We start from the raw sequence: 17,500 nt of genomic DNA, 5'->3' as shown, positions 1-17,500 counted from the left end.
ATATTTCAAGACCATGTACTTTTTTCCAACACTTCAGCATTGAAATTTATGTTGTTATTTTTGTTTTAAAAAACAGGTGGTGGCTTTTGTTTTATTTTTATGTGCTCATGTTGAGGTATGTAAGTCAATGAAACATTCAGTCCAATTTTACAAATTGAAACTATTTATTATTATTATTGTTGTTATTATTAATATTATTATTATTATTATCATCATTATTATTATTATTATTGTCATTAATATCTATTTATATTTTTAAAACTGTACTTGTTGTTATTTTTGTGATGAAATTCGTTTTTAACATGAAGCTGAAAAAAAAAAATCCTATTCCAAACTTGGTTGTTCTTGAGATTTTATTCACATGATTTTATTTACAACTTTTTATAGTATGATTAATATTGCATACCTCATTGAAACCAGTGGCCTTTTGTATTTCTTTATGAAGTCAAAGCTTCCAGGGAGAATTAAAATAAGTTAAAAGAGAGTGGAATTAATAGATTAATACTCAAAGTACTAGAAAGAACTGAAAGTAGAAATTTGTCCATTTGTCCATTTGTAGAAATTTGTCATGATTAAGTAATATTATTATAAGAAATGATATTATTTATTGTTGTTACTTTCTGTCTTCTTGTTTAGGCTACAAAGCCTGCTGTATATTGCAGTAAAAATCAGTTTATTGTTGACCATGCAGATGGGAGTACATCTTGTGAAGACTGTGAGATATGTCCTCGAGGACAAGGACTCTCACACAGATGCGGATCACGTATACCTTCAGACTCAATGGTCAACTGTGTCCCTTGTCGTGATGGAGTCAGCTTCTCCAGTGGAGATGACACATCAAGCTGTGCTCCGTGCTCATCTTGTGTGGAGGACCAGGTTGTGCTCCGAAACTGCATATCAACACATGATGTTGTATGTGACAAGAAGTGTTACAGCAATGATAGGTAAGGCTTAATTAAAATTGCTGTTATCTATTTTGCTTCTACAGCAATCGCATTTTTATTACCATGAAAAAAGTTACTTTAAAATCGTTTTCATTATTTTTTAGCAAGTGAGTCTCAATGATGACAATTTTAATTTCTTGTTCCTTTTTGATTAACGACAATATGCCACAATGCATCAGGGTCCAAAATTGTGACCAGCTGGTTGCCAGTGCGACTTAAATGTGAACCTTGGTAACTGGAATTTTCAGGCTAGTCACGCCAGCTGGCGACTGATCATGAAGTCTTTCAACTATAAGTTTAAGCTCTTAACTGGGGTTAATGAGCCCTAAGGGAGTACTATCTATTCCTCACTTGTCCCAAGTGAACTCTACTCTCCTCACCCTTGCAATCAAGGCTTGTCCAGTAGTCAAAAGCTCATTGTTTAGGTCAAAGTACTTTCACTTTTACAATGTTAAAGGGTAAAAGCGGTTGCCAAAGCTTCCAGTAATTTTCCACAACATCACACGATTCTCACCTGTTTCCCTTATGTAAACCCCCCATACCATTAGTCAGCCACATTTCAGCTTTGTTCTTCAAGCAAGCACCTTGAGTTGCATTCTTTAAGATCACATTAAACTGAACGGGGAATTCCGCAAATGTGGTTAACCTCCCTTAACCATTGAAATGGAGTAAGTCTTTTCTTAGGGGGTGACTCCTCACCTGACCTGCAATTATTTATGGATGCCTCTTGGTCCCATGGCTATGGTGGCTATCTCAATGGGGAATGGTTTCAGGCTCCTTGGCTCCCTCAACACCTCCTTAACCCCACCATGGGTATCAGCATTGACTGGCAGGAACTGTTTGCAATTTACATTGCCTGCTACCTCTGGGGCCCTTCGTGGTCAGGCAAACATTTGTATGTGGTGCGACAACCTGCCAGTTGTCTCCATCATCAACTCCAAACACTTTAAGTCCCCTAGGATCATGGACCTCGTAGGGCTATTTACGATTCTTACCTAAGAACACAACTTTTCCTTCACCGCTAGACATATCCCTGGGCTAGATAATTCAATAGCTGATTCTTTGTCCCGTTTGCAGATGGACCCCTTCTGTCACCTGGCTCCCAATGCCTCACCCTCCCCCTGCGCCATCCCTCTATCAGCAACGTCAATTTAACAGCCTCCATTTGCCACTACCTTGGTGCGTCCCCTGCTCCAGCTACTAAACGCTCTTATAGTGCCGGTCAAAACCATTTCATTTCCTTTTGCCTTATGCAAGGGTTAATTAGCCCCTCTACGCCCCTTCTCCCTGCATCTGAAATTACTCTGATTTATTTTGTCTCCCATTTAGCCAAAACAGTTTCCTACAATACCATTAAGCTTTCCCTGTTTGCCGTTCAAGACCTCCATAGGCTACACAACCTTCCCTTAAAACTCCCAAAAATGTTTCGACTCCAGAAGGTCCTTAATCAAACGTTCCCAAATCTCTGTTAAATTAGATCGCTATCCAATTACAATCCAAATCCTGCAGTCTATTTTCAACTTTTACCAACCACACTGGACTTGTCACCTCAATCACATTATGCTCTGGGCAGCCTTCACCTTAGCCTTTTTCGGTTTCTTACGTTCAAGCAAATTTACCTGTAATGACCACGTCTTTGACCTCGCAACTCACCTCTGCTTTAAGGATGTCACCTTTATCCCTCACGTTGAATCTACCGACTACATGCTAGTCATGATTAAACGGTTCAAAACAGATCCCTCTGCAATGGTTGCACCCTAACCCTAGCAAGGTCCACTACCTCCATCTGTGCTGTTATGGCTATGAAAGACTATGTGTTCCAATGCCAACCATCATCAGCAGGCCCCCTGTTCACCTTCACCAGTGGCAAGTGGCTCATCCGAACTTCTCTTACTCATGAACTCCGTGATGTCCTGCAGCAATGCGGCATACAACCTCAACTCTATTTCTCACATAGCTTCCGTATTGGTGCTGCGACTACTGCAGCTGCTGCAGGGATTCCTGCCTGGTTAATCAAGGTATTGGGTCGCTGGTCTACTGACTGCTATGAATGTTACATAAGAACTCCTCAAGAGACACTGCTGGCTATCCCTAAACAACTGACAATGAACTGAAGTAATAATAATTATTGTAGGTTAGACCCTTCTTTGTTGTCTCCCTGATGACCAGTATCATGACAACTAGTTACTCTTCATTATGTCTCTTCCTAATTTAAACAGTAACATTATTCTTGGGTGGCATCAGAAGCTAGACCTGGTTCCCTAACGGCTGTTTCCCTAGCCCTGCATGTTAAAAATACACGCGCAAACCAAACGAGGCGAAAGGGGTTTTTTGCTCCCCCTGTGAGCTATGCATGCCCATATCGTTTACTATTTCTTCTACATGTGGCAGTTGGTATTCCAGCCAACGTCCACACAATTTACTGTGGGGTGATTGTGTTCCCCATTCTTGAATCTGGGTCCGAGGGTTTTTTTCTGCCGTGGGTACTTCGGTTTTCCTCCCTCCTCAAAATCGATTCCCACTCAATTACATCTGGCTGGGTCTGCTGTGCCCAGAGATCACACATGGATCATATGGCTGCAGCCGTGGGCGCCTTCACATGCATTCGATCTGATTCCTTTGAGCTGGTTGATCCGGAAAAGCTCTTGTAGGGAGCGATCAACGAAAGCACATTTGCATTTACATTATTATTATCGGGTTTGGCCATGCGTGCATAATTTGTGATTTAGTGGTAGTTGCTTGTAATAAAGAATGATTTAATGATTCTTAGTTTCAAATAGTGCCAGTTGTATTGATGAACATTCATTTGAAGAACTTCAATAGCTACAAATTGAAAAAGAGGACAGTTCCTCTATTTCCAGCCTTAACTCACTTTTCACGCTTAAACTGTCAGTCCTTTACTGATTACTGTTTAACTTGGAACACCTCTGCTTCTCCTCCACAGTAAGTAATTAAAACAGTAATATTATTTGTGATTTGCCAGGTATTTTGATACAAGTGGCAACTGTCTGCCGTGCTCAAAATGCTGTGGTGATGGTGAAGATAAGATTGTAAATGAATGTAAATCTAAGGTGAGAGCAGCACCAGATATGGTGTGCTCTTTCAACCACAGTGCTAACCGATGTGATGTAACCACAACAGCATCTGGACTTACCAGAAAGACGACAGTTGCAACATTCACCAGCAATGCAACTTTAATCCCAAGTGTCACCACCAGCTTACCAAGTAATTCTCAATCAGGGAGCCCACATGCAAGCAGCTCATCTGCACCTCAACCGTTTGAAAGAAATGGTGACGAATCTGGAGCAGCACATGAGAAGGTCGTCTTTGGGGTCATTTATTTTGCTGCCCTGGTATTAGTGGCATTTGGTACTTTTGTAATGTGCATTTTCTGTAAGAGATGGATCCCGAGGTGCAGAAACTGTTCTGGAGGTACCAGTGATGCGGAGGCTGGAAACGTGACCCATGGAAATGAGGGTACTGAATTAAGGGATGTAAACCAGTACACAGGTAATAATGGCGAGGATGTATTTACATGTAAAAAAAAAATCAACCTTTTCTTTGCAAAAGAATTAAGGGAAAGTACAGACTTTAAAATAGTGGCAACACTCACTGTCATTATCACCACATACACATACTTTGACAAACAGTAGTGCAACTCTGCAATGTAGTTTATAATGGCCTATTCCCTTAAAAAGTTTAAACATGAGCCATGGCTTAGTTTACATGTAGTAGGGCCAAAATACTTAAGGTTAAATCTTTTTGACAAGCCATTAATAGAGAATGAGTCCAGAAGAAGCCAACTTCAATGGAGGTAAAAAATTCTTGGGCCATCTTCATAAATGTGTGCAAAAGACTAACTTCAGTGGAGCATGTACGTCATATTTTATGATCATTCTCTGTCTTGGGGTGTCTCAATATACCCCACGTTTTCTATTATCGATAGTTCTTTTCACAACTGCATTTTTTATCTAAATTTATCAATAAATAATTGATACCATTGTGACCAATATTATTATTGTTTTCTTTGCACCAGAAAGTGCCACTGAAGAAGGGATGACAACAGCTCCTACAGCTCATCAGGATGAAGACGAAGAAGAAGAAGAAGAAGAACCGAAGGGACTTAGCAAACCCTTGTTAGAAAAGGTACGTGCTTTAGCATGACTGCATGCTTACATCTACATCTCGAAATGGAGGTTTAGTGACAGGGATGTCAAAAGGCTGCCAGTGGCCGAGCCAGCCCTTAGACTGGAAGTAACACTCCCATGGCTGGCAATCTTAATTACAATCCAGCCGGAAGTGTCTGCATGAAACGATTAGAGTTTAAACAGGATTAATAGTTCGGTTCACCAACATGGCAGCTTCAACATCAAGTGCAGACATTTTAGTCTCCTCATTACAATCGTAGTTAATTTAAAATTTCCTTCCATTATTCTGCAGGAGCCAGTACAAACCACATGTGTTAATTGTCAAAAACAAGATAGGAGGAGAACTAAAGGTATCATATGCATGATAAATCTTTTCAAAGTATAATTTAGATAAGGCCGCAAGAGTTAAAAGTCTGATCTTAAAGTAAAACGAACTCATCCTTTACTTTGTACTTGTCAATTCAATGGTGCATTTCTGGACGTTTTTGAATCCCTGACAATTATGTTTAAAAAATAAATTTATCATTGCAGTTATAGATGTAAACCAGAACGAACACGGACATGATTGTCTTAAGTCATTCACAACGGCTTAGTAGCAGGACTCCATGTTCTGAGTTCAAACCTTGGCCTATTTAACAATTATTCGCCGAAGGCGAAGTGATTATCTGCAGGAGCCCATCACCCATCTGGAGCGTGCAACTTCCATACAGCGTCTGTGAAACGGCGTTTTCACAAGTAAGGTTATTTTTAGATACGCCTTTCCCGCGAATTAGTTTTCAAAAGCCAATCAGAAGCGGTGCATAATTAATAATAAACTTATTAATTATGCACCGCTTCTGATTGGCTTTTGAAAGCTAATTCGCGGGAAAGGCCTATCTAAAAACAACCTTACTTGTGAAAACGCCGCTGCACGAAAATAGGTACGTTGCACGCTCCGGGTGATGGGCTCCTGTTATCGGTGAATATTCACCAATAATCACTGATACACAGGTGATTATTTCAAAAAAGAGAAAAAAAAACGTTTCAACGCGAAATCATCTTCACTTACAGTGGCAAAACTACTACTGGCAGCCATTTTGTCCGTCGAGGTGATGATTATAGGCTGATAATTAACAATTATTCCATGAGTGCACGTTGGATATGAGATGTTCAATAGCCAACGAGGCGCGTAGCGCCGAGTTGGCTATAACCAGTCTCATATCCAGCAAGCGCGAATGGAATAATTGTTTTATTAAATTCCTTTAAACTCCAAAAGTTTAGAAAGTACGAAATACGAGCGAAAAAAGCGAGAAAATCCGAGCGAAATCAAAACGAATTGATGAGAACCGATGCGATGTCGTGTAACACCTTGTGGTCAGACAGACGCAGGCTCGTCACAAAAACATTTCTTACCTTTTCGCGTACTTCTAAACGTCGGAATTTAACCCAGCTGTCCAGAAAAAACTTTGTTTTTGCTTTCTTCAGAGAGAAATTTCTCTTTCCGGCGAAAAAACTTTTAGCTTGGCAACACTTAGATCTATCATTTACCATATAAGGTCAAACCAAGGTATATGAGCTAATAACCGAGATTGAGTGAACCAATCAGAGCACGAGAATGGCATTATCCCAGGTTGAGAATTTAATAATGTATAATAATCCGAGATAGCGAGCCAATGAGAGCGCGCGATTTTGTATAATCACCTGTGTATTTATACTAATTAAGATTAAGGGTCCGAAAAAACTGAGGGAAAATTGTTGCTTTGACATTAGGACATGCACGTCACGTTTAAACGTTCATATATTTCCAGTCATCACTATAGACCCTATGCAAAAATGGCTGCCTTTAAATTATTCTTTTGTTCATATTGAAAATAGACCAACTAACGTCGTTTTTGAGACAAAAATTCTAAAGAATTTGTTATCCCGAACGAGGTTAGTTGGGCTATTTTGAATATGAACAAAAGAATAATTTAAAGGCAGCCATTTTTGCAAAGGGTCTATACAGAGATAAAAATTAATGTAGATGTCGGCTCGCAACATTTGGTCATAAACGCCGTCAGTGATGATATTGAGCCACACATTGTTCCGAAAATACCCGCAAATGTTCGGGTTACATTCCTAGCTGGACACTCGATATTGTGGTAACGGCATTACTATTCCAAGGGTGGGGTAGGGGGTGAGGGGTGGGGGTGGGGGTAGGGGGTGGTGATAGGGGGTGAGGGGTAGTCATACGGTGTGGTAATGTTGGAGATAATAAACTAGAAAAGTGTCGAGAGACAGCGCAGCTGTATGCTTTTCTTTATGGAGCACATTTTAAAACTCTATTAAGACAGGCATCCCTGTTACTGACTTTATTCTATTTCTAGCCGATCATTCCACCGTTCTCCGCGCGCTGCTTTAAAAGAACTTAATGTATCAAAATCTATTCCGGTGGTGAAGAATTATCAATTTCAAAACACTTAAAACACAAATTGAGTCAGGTGGCTGCAAAATGTCAGTTCGAGCTTCTCATGCCTTTAGTGTAGAGTGGGTTGCCTGTGTAACATCTGTATTCTGGAGCATACAAAATGGTGGATTGGGGACATTTTGAACACTCCTTCAATAAATCCTGCGGCAAAAAACAACAAAGGAATGTAAGGCTCATGGCGCTAGAAAATGTTCGAGAAAATTCCTTTAACCAATTCTTTAAAGTAAAAATATTCAAGCGCTTCATTGTGAACTGGTTCATCAAAGGATACTGTAGAAAAATTAATGTGGATCATACTTCGAATTTCATGAGTATGTCTTAGATTGAGATTTCATTAAAAAAGGGAAATCTCATAGTTTATAAACAGCAATTGCTTTAAACTTAATGGGATGGAAAAAAAAATGTGCATGTGGATTTGCTAAAACTAATTATATGGCACAAACTTAACCTTGCGATTTTCATTCAGCTTCGTCCGGAGGGAAGGAAAGGAGGAAAGGAAGGAAGCAAGGAACCTTTGTTTATCACTGGAGCACTAATTGGGGACACTACAAACTGAAAATAACAATCAACGCAAGTCAAGTCAAATTAAAAAAATAACGAAAAATCACATTCAGGAAATCGTAGCCAGCAGTCCACCCTGAAATCCCCGAGTCCGCTGTCTTTGAACGGCGATATTTTTGCTTTTTACTTTTCGTTTTATGCTCATTATGCAATATTTTTTAACAGCTTTTTCTTACTACACAAAACTTGCCTTTTGTGTCGGATTATGAGGCCAATGCCAAACTTTCGGATCAGTGGTTACGACTATCTTTTTTTGCTGAAGTTTTGAGATTTGCGCGAACCTTTGGTACGTTTTTGTTACGCGTCTTTACAACATCTGGAAAGCTGAAAAGACGAGAGCAGTTAAATGCTCACTGTAAAACAAACTTTTCTGGCGATAAATCACCCTTACACTAAATATCCACGTACGACAACGCGGACTCAAAATGTTCCCGATTTCTAGCAATGGAAAACATGTGGTTCCTATCTTCTTTCCTGTGTACAGTCTAGAGTACAGACATCACAATACTGTGTAAGAAGGTGACGATCATGCACATCCATTTTTTTCAGACTCGAAGCCTTTGAAAAGTCTGCTGGATGATAGCGATGTCCTGGATGGAATCTGCGAGTCTTTAGATGCACACGTTCCTGGCCGCGGTAATTTCAGAGTGGTTGCTGAACATAACGGTTTCACCCATTTTAAGATAAAATCCGTTTTGGAGAAATGTGATGGGGGTCCATCTAGAGCTTTGATTGAGAATATTGTTGCTGGGGATCCAGATCTTACGGTAGAGGAGTTTGCAACGGTGGTAGAAGAAAAAGCAAAGCGGAAAGATGTTTCCAAGTTGCTGAGGGCTAACGATTTTCCAGAAGTTGCGAAAGAAATTGCTTGAAAAGTTGATACACTTCTCTTTTTTGTTTTACATGAGTTTGAAGTAACGTACGTAAATGATTGACTTTTGTAGACATAGGCATTTGTGATAGTACGTTTTCCCATCTAGTGCAAGCCATTTTCATGTTATTGGGCATGTGGTATTGTCAAATAAAAGCAATTCATTATTATTGTAGCTCACAGCATGTTTAACTACAATTTTATTAATTTGTGATTAATGGGTGTTACTTACAAATGGGCGTTTTAGCATTATAAGGGTACTTTGTTGCTTATTCATAGGTAACACTTGTGATTAATATGGTATTGTGAGTTCCGTCATTCAGTCTGATCCAGGTAAGGCTATCTCTGAATCGTGGGAGTTCACCCCTACTTCTATTTTCAAGTTCTTTCCAAAAACGATTTTTCCAATGGAGTATACTTGCTCCTCGATTGATACCGAAAAAGAATCGCAGTCATGTTTTCATATGTTAGGAGCATGTTGTACGTGAAGTCACATCAAATTCTGACTGGCTCATCGTACTTTTTGGACTATTTGCGATTTAGACTGCAAAACAGTCGGTTTTCGAATTCTCGCAGCGCGCGAGCCTCACACGCTCGTGGCATCTCTCCCCAGTCTCACTCTTCGTTTTCATCTTCACTCCAGACCTTTCACTTGACAAGACGCATTCGTCCAACGCAAAACCACGGCTGTTTTGCAGTCTAGTTGTGGTAGCATGGTCAGGGCAAATCACCTTGGTGTTCTTTGTGTGGGAGTGTGTACATTCAGGAGCTTTTTGGAAGCGTCTATATCACGGTTATGGTACGTTTTTTTGGCCTCCCCTGCAAAACAAAACCATTTCATTATGCATGTTTTTAAAAGGGGAGGGGTGGGGCGTTATGTCGTCCCAAAAAGAGCTTTTAGCTTCTATTTCAGCTCGTCGTACTCCTGAAAACAATGCAACAGCTATCAGATATGGCTAATCGAGATTCTACTCGAAGACAATGTTTTTACTAATGTTAGCTTTTTCATTTTTATTCTTTTTTGATATATTTTGTAGATCATCAAAGTTGTCACAGTTTGTGAGCATTATTTTTACAGCAGTTAATTTGTAGAAAATTTTGAAATATTTTGTTTGAACTTGAGCATTTTAAAGTGCTTTTATATATTGTTTTGACAATTGTTTCTTCTCAGGTAACGAGATTAAAATGTTTACGCTTAAGTCGAATTTAACTTATATTCTTTTTTGATTAGGTGATTCAGGAGCCATAATGGGCTCCTGGGTGACTGTGTTATCATTATTAGGGACCCTTAGATCGGAGGACGAGTACGAGTTTTCCTTACTGAGCATGCGCATAAGATTTGGAGGCCGACGACCGAGGCCGACATTTTTTAAGTGCGCGTGCTCAGAACGGAAAACTCGTAGTCGTCCTCGTTTTCCGATCTAAAGGTTCCTATTGATTCAATTAAGGACAAATTTTGTATCTTACAAAGCATGAATAGTTTTGGGTCGGAATCTTTTGGTAGTAATGCCATGTATTTTATTTCACATACCATTGAAGCGTACTTTGTCATTTTATGGTTGGCAGTTCCTAAAATATATATCTTTAGACAGGAGTGTCAACTTTGTTAATTTTTAATTAGTACTTTCCTTGTAGTGAGATAGAGTGTGAAGTAAATAACAAATTCAAAACTCAAAATGGCAGGGTATTTTTTATTGTCGTCAAACAGACTTCCTTCTTCAGTGTACATCTTCAGTGTTGATTCTGTCAACGCTTCTCAGTCCACTCTAGAACCCGAATATGGCGCGGCACTAGCTCCGAAATCTCAGTACCGTACCTATGTTTTCGGGCTCGGCACGGTAAATTTTTCGTGTGTAAACAGAACAAACAGGAAGCATATTAGGCACCCGTGCTAGAAATTATGAGGGATGTATACTCGTCAATCCAAATATTGGTAGCCTGCCACTGTTTTGAGTGCCGTACCAATTTTTGTGCGTGTGTAAAAGGGGTTTAAAATCTTCATTCTGTTTCACCGCGCAAAGAAAAGGATTTGCCGCGGCCTGGTTTGCCAAATGGCAGGTGAACATGGGTCCCGTGTGCGGCGTACGGGGTTTTATTCACGAGTTGTTTGTGTCAAAAACCCGAACGAGCGAGGAACGAGCGAGTGAGGGTTTTTGACACAAACAACGAGTGAATAAAACCCCGTACAAAGCACTTTCTATGTCGTTAACTGTTTATTACACATAAGATGAGAAAAACTCACTAAAAATAGAACCAAATGCAAATTCAATTTAATTCAAAAACAAAGTACGATTTGCACGAGATGCACTGGTGATTGGCGTGGAAACGCCTTTACGCTATCGTTGATTGGTTATACTTCCACATGTGAAATAGCTGTACGCCATTCTGATTGGCTGTATAAGCCTTTTCCACATGTGAAAATAAAGCGTTTAGATTTGTACAAATGAGCTTTATGGAATAAAATTCTCATGTTATGTGTAATAAAAGGCCTTATTTCCCAGTCGAATCACAGTTTTTAAGACGTAACCCGCAATCGTGAAATGACAAAAATTCCTCATGGCTCTCCCCTCGGCCAAAATCCCTGTGGACAGGGCTGTGGCGTGAATAGAAGCTTGGACCGTTTCGGGCTTTCGAGAACTCAAGCCAATGGTTCCATAACATATAAGTTAGGCTGGTAAAGTCCCTTGAAGGCTAAGTTGATGATAGCATTGTCTGTGAAATTGTTTTATATGTTAGCACCAGTCCCATGACAAGAAAAGAGAGTGCTGAACCGAGAGTGAATATCAAAACCAGGAAAATTGGTTTCATCAAACGAATTGTGCTTAATTTACCGTTAGCAACTCGTTTGATAAACTGAAGAGTCCATTACCCACGATTAAGAATCTGGTATCAGGTTTGTCCCCATCAGCGTCAGAAAGTGTCTATCAAGTTTTGCGGGAAAATAAACAATAGAGTGTTTTCACTCACGTGATTAGAGTAACCTTGCTTTTTCACCGAAACAAAAGAAAACGAGGGCATGATAATGTAGCATTCACATTTGAATGATGTGAAAATTCCTGGAACCAAAACGTTTTATTTCCAAAGGGTTTGAATTGGGTACAACATTGATTTGGTCTATTGCTTAGATATTTTCCCGCAAAACTGAGTTTAAGGTGGCTTACTACAGTTTTTCGAAGAAAAAGATCAAGATTTTGAATTAAAGTAACAGGATGTCTCTTCTGAAGTGTTAGTCATTTCAATTGACCTAACAAATAAATGCAAATTAGGTGAAAATGCTAAATATAGTTGTGACCAAGCTCTTGGAGAGGGGACTGGAAACTAGACATTTCAAAGGCTTTTTTCTGAAAACCTAGACGTACAACCAGGGTTAAAATTTTGGGAATTAGTGAACAATATGAGGACAAAACCGTCAACATATTTATAAAAAAGATGTCTTAGACAGTTTTTTAGTTCAACGAATGAAATGACATATGAAATGAATCGTATATTGAACTGCGGATATGAAATCAAGTGAAGCTATGATCCTCGCAGTTACGGTCGCAATTTTAGAAAAATTGCGAAGAGAAGCCTGAAAAATTCAGTGTGACGCTGTAACCAACTGAGCTATGAAGCCACTGACGTTAGGAGCTTGGCCGGGTTTCTCGAAGCATGGTTAGCGCTAAACCTATAGGTTTTGATACCTCTTAACCAACGGTTAGTGCTAACCAGGCTTCGAGCAACCAGCCCCTGGTCATTTGTGGGTACTAATGTTCCCGTGATGAATGAAAAGGAATCATATAATTGAACTGCGGATATGAAATCAAGTGAAGGTACGATCCTCGCAGTTCCCATCACTCCCCACTCGCGCTCAGTTCTATCTCCCAGCATTCCCACTCGCGCTTCTCGCTCGTCTCCAGCACCACGCGTTTAAAGTCCTTTTTCCCACCAAACCTCGGGAAAGCCTGTGGAAGAGGTAGACGAACTGTTACTGAAACCAAATGTTCGTGTTTCACACCCTACCGACGTACCACTACAACGGTTTCTCTGGAAACTAACCAGCTTTGATTGGTCTATTAAAACTAGGACCTTTCTGTCTCAATTAATGAAGCTATGATGCATCACGTGGATTTCATCAAAACCTGATATATCTTTATCGGCTTACATGTATACACTCCGAGATCATCATCCTGGATGAACATACGGCATTAACTGAGATCCCCGACTGAGAGTTGGAAAGGCAGATGATCCATCTTCAGTTAGTTACGTTGTCGAGAACGTCACCTTAACAAGTATGAAACGCATTTCGCACTCGTGTTCATCACGTATGATTGGAAATGGGAGGTTTCGAAAATGTTGTGGGGTTGTTATCAGGCGGTTTCTCTCTCCTTCTCCTCGCCCCTTCCCCGTTCGCTTGCTCTTCAGTTAACTTATTTTCACTAGAAAGTCAAGCCGGGTGCGGAAAGAAGCTTCTAAAATTAAAATAAATTGCCGGTGCGCGGTTGAGCCACCGATGGTAACCTGTTTCTGAACAATCCGTTGAATTCCGTCATAGACGTGTCCAGAAGATCTCTAGTTTGTTGAATTATTTATTGTGACCTACCTGTCATCAGTAGCTGATTATTTGTCGTAACATTTGGCTTGTAGATAATTATCCAATGTTCAAATATCTTGGGGATTATACGATTTGTCGGATCTGTTCAGCGGATTAATTACTGTTTCCCGAAACAACTATAACAGAAGTCATGAATCAAGAAATGTCGATCCCTGTTATTTGGCCTTGGCCAATCAGATTTCAGTATTTTCTGCTCTGTCAAATCCTCTTAATCCCCCCCCCCCCCCCCCCATCAAAAAAAAAAAGAAAAAAAATTGCATTGGCATTGTGTCGATTTCTTTTCGGACATGAGGATGTCTCAAGAGAAATCAAAATGATTATGCAAAATCTTGGCGGTAAACAAGATGTCTTATGGGATCTGAGTTATCTAAAATTGGAATACAGGTCCCGGCAAATAATATTAATGCCCAATCAGATTGAGTCTGATGACTACTACGCTTCTGCTTGGTCCATAAAACCAGGCAACCACGCGAGGGATGCAAATAGTAGTAGTATTATTGTGGTTTTATCTAAATATGGATAATACCACAATTCCATAAAGAATTGGTTATGGACTTTTGACTGCAAACAGTACTTTAATTTCACAAAAATATATGTTACAAAACTACGAAACACAAAGCAGGTTGCATTAACATTTAAAAGAGTTTGATTTCGTAGGTTTGCAGTGGCAAAAATAAGAAAAGGGTTATTGTTCCTCTAAATAGTTTCAACCCGCCAGTGGACGCCAGTCGTCAATGGTCGCATCTGAAGAGAGGAACTTGGGGCCAATGGACTCCGAGATTTGGGAATCTGTTCCCTTAAAGGAGCCAGATGATCTGGTGACGTAATTCGGAGGACTGGGGAGAAAATTTTAACGCCGTATCCCACAACTGCGCGCGGCCTTATTTTCGAATTCAACATGGCAGAGGCAAGGTTAATTCTTGTCGGGTCTACTTGAATGTTCATTCAGTGACTGGAAATGTGGTAGACACGGAATGATCTGTTCAGTTTTGGCGATGGAAATGTTGCAGGGAGTTTGGAAACAACACCGAAGGCCGCGCGCGGTTGTGGGATACGGCGTTAAAATTTTTCTTCCCAGTCCTCCGAATTACGACACCAGATCACCTGGAGACTGTTGCGTGTATAATCTCTTTCATCGGAGGGCTTGAATTCTCTCTTTCTCCTCGGTTGCGATGTTCCCAAGTAACGATAGAGAAATTTATGAAATACAGTGAAACAGGAAATTCAGGGGAAAAGAATCGGAATTGATTATCTGCGGCGCCTCAAATGGTCATGGTCTAATAGAAATCAATAGCTTTGAAGACGTTGTGATCAAAAATTTACAATTCAGACGAAGGTTTGACTCTTAAGTGAAATTATTGGGATATTCTCATAACTTGCTGTTCTTCGATCGATCTTGTTGTCCGAGTACCTTGCAATTCGATTGTCTTTTTAGATCATTATATTTGGATCAGGAGCCATAATAATCCCTGATTATGGCTCCTGATTTGGATCGAATATAAGAGAGTCTGGAGTACGTTTAATGGGTTCAATTTAGCCACGAAATTGCCGAGTTTATGGAAGAACGGAACTTGCAAGTACTGACTGTAGACGTCAAAATATGGTAGGCTTACTGTCTTAATCGACTCGTAGCTCACATTTTGAAAGCAGAGTAATACTTGCAACTCCATCGATTCGCAAGAGAACGTATGGCGATCTTTGCCCATTTGCAAGTCATCAAGTGCGAATAGTTTATTTTCTTGAAAGTTGTTAATATTCCCAAAATTTCGACACTTCTTTTGTTGTTTTCTAGGCGGATAAACAGTTGGGAGCAAAATTAAAAGCTTTGCTCTTTTCTCTTCTCAATGTAAGTAAATTGTAGAAAATGAGCTCTCAGGTCTCCTTAAATTTATCATATTACCGTTTACGCTGAGCAAGCATATTGATTACTTCACTACTCAGTGTTCAGAAGAAACAATATGTCTTTGCAAAACTGTTAAACAATTATTTCGTAAGACCCATCGGTAGTCTTGCGACAACCCAATAAGACTTAAGTCACACTAATGACGAGTAGATTCACTCCTTCTGGATATCTTTAATCCCATGAAGAAATATTGATGAATGTCATGAATCAACCTTCGTATTTTGGAGTAGATATACATATAACATTAGTCAATTGATGGCGTGATTAATGGCGAATTCCGTTGCCTTTTGCCAAATAGGATTTTGCCGATACAGACAAAGAAATTCTGAATGAGTGTGAGTCTTTTTACCAAACTCTTTACAGTTCCAAAACCAATAACGAGAAATCTAGTGAGGTTTTTTTCGCACCACAGCAAAATCAAATTATTTGACCAATGCGGAACAACTTGTTTGCGAAGGCTTGTTGAATAGGGAAGAATGTCTGCAAGCGCTAAACAGTATGAATTCGGACAAAACGCCAGGAACAGATGGCCTCCCTTGCGAATTTTACAAGATTTTTTGGAATGATGCGAGTGATATCTTGACCAGTTCTTTTAACTATTCGTATGAAACAGGAACACTTTCAGAATCGCAAAGGCGCGGAATTGTTAAACTTATTCCTAAAAAGGACGCGGATCTCAGTCTAATTAAAAATTGGCCATTACTTAACTGTGACTATAAGATTGCAACAAAAGCCATAGCAAGCAGAATAAAAATTTTTCTTCCGAAACTTATCTCTGATGATCAGACAGGTTTTATTAAGAATAGATTTATTGGTGAAAATATCCTTTTAATTGATAGTATTATTAGATACACAGCAGCGAGGAATACATCGGGAGAAATGGTGCGACATTTACGCATGTCAATGAGCCATTGCAGCGGACTATTCAAGCGTGAATGCGCGATAAAAGCCTCAAAATAGGAAAGAAAACGGATGTTTAGGGGGCGATAGACTGACTAAAATCGTCTTTTCTGGACGTAAAAATGCAATTTCTTTAACATGATAGAGCGGATTCTTATACTTAAAGGGTTAATATATCATGGTGGCCTATTTTTAAGTGAAATAAACGAGATTAAGTTGTAGACTTTTTACTTTGAAAATCGGGCTTTTTGCGGTATCGGCAGTATGGAAAAAGACCCTTATTAGAGTTACACATCGATTTTCTGCCAAACTAAGGACAAATGTTCAGATGATAGAGCAGATTAGTTAATACACATGTATTACCTACACGTTAATAGCTTTTTCTCGAAATTTGGAGCAGAATAAGTTGTAGACTTTTGCGTTTTAAAATATACAGTTTAAACTTGGCGCGTTTTCGGAGTCAAGCCATTGTCTTTGCGAAAACAATGGTTGCCATGAAGAAAGAATACGCAGTAATACGTTATGATGAAAACCAGTCGCGCGCGAAATTTAAAGAGAGAAATGGAAAGCGGAGGAATAAGAAGAAAGCCGAAACTTGGACAAAACTGACCATCTATCCCGCCGAAATTTCGCATTCGCCTTACGTAGGGTTAACTGCACTATTCGGCATCGGTTCCCATTCGCGTTGATTGCTCGTTCTAGGTAGGGCGCGAGGCCGGCGTCTTCCCCTTTTAAAGACGAGACCGATTCTTTCTCGGGCTTTCTCTATGCTTGTTTTTAAGCTCTGAAAAAGTACCCGCTGCTAAGACTCGCATGAAAGCAAACTGAAACGCCCAAAGTGCCCCAAAGCGTAATCAAAATGAGAAAATAGTTGCCATTCTTTTTCACTTGTCGATCGCTTCCTTGGGCTTTTTATGCTCGCGCGAATGCATTATCCCACTGCATTATCCCACAATCGTCACAAACCCTCGCTCGCGCAACGTTAGTTCGAGACGTTGGCATTTTTGCGGTACACAGGACGCGCATTTACTCTTTGATTTCACAATCGCTACAATTCCCAGCTCGTATAAAGGTGGTTGATAAGTTAACGGTGCTTGGTACGTTTAAAGCACGAGCATTTTTTCTTTGTTGCGCGA

At 39.9% G+C, this 17,500-nt stretch overlaps 1 protein-coding gene, 1 long non-coding RNA gene and 1 pseudogene across 2 annotated transcripts in view; 2 read left to right on the top strand and 1 right to left on the bottom strand.

The window, feature by feature from the left end:
* Positions 1 to 10,647, top strand: part of LOC138015132 (tumor necrosis factor receptor superfamily member 16-like) — an 11,799-nt gene extending 1,152 nt beyond the window's left edge. The window contains exons 3-8 of the mRNA XM_068862057.1: positions 77 to 115; positions 637 to 944; positions 3,928 to 4,454; positions 4,981 to 5,090; positions 5,385 to 5,442; positions 8,649 to 10,647. Of these exons, the coding sequence (XP_068718158.1) occupies positions 77 to 115; positions 637 to 944; positions 3,928 to 4,454; positions 4,981 to 5,090; positions 5,385 to 5,442; positions 8,649 to 8,971 (1,365 nt within the window). The 3' untranslated portion in view covers positions 8,972 to 10,647. The remainder of the gene's footprint in view (positions 1 to 76; positions 116 to 636; positions 945 to 3,927; positions 4,455 to 4,980; positions 5,091 to 5,384; positions 5,443 to 8,648) is intronic.
* LOC138015150 (uncharacterized) overlaps positions 1 to 17,500 on the bottom strand; it is a 154,183-nt gene that overhangs the window by 104,131 nt on the left and 32,552 nt on the right. The gene's annotated exons all lie outside the window — the stretch shown is intronic.
* On the top strand, positions 2,195 to 3,106 carry LOC138016274 (integrase/recombinase xerD homolog; annotated as a pseudogene).

This window comes from Montipora capricornis, chromosome 9 (assembly GCF_036669925.1).
Source record: "Montipora capricornis isolate CH-2021 chromosome 9, ASM3666992v2, whole genome shotgun sequence".
Lineage (NCBI taxonomy): Eukaryota > Metazoa > Cnidaria > Anthozoa > Scleractinia > Acroporidae > Montipora > Montipora capricornis.
The sequence above is the reverse complement of the archived record's forward strand: the minus strand, read 5'-3'. Positions and strand labels throughout refer to the sequence as shown.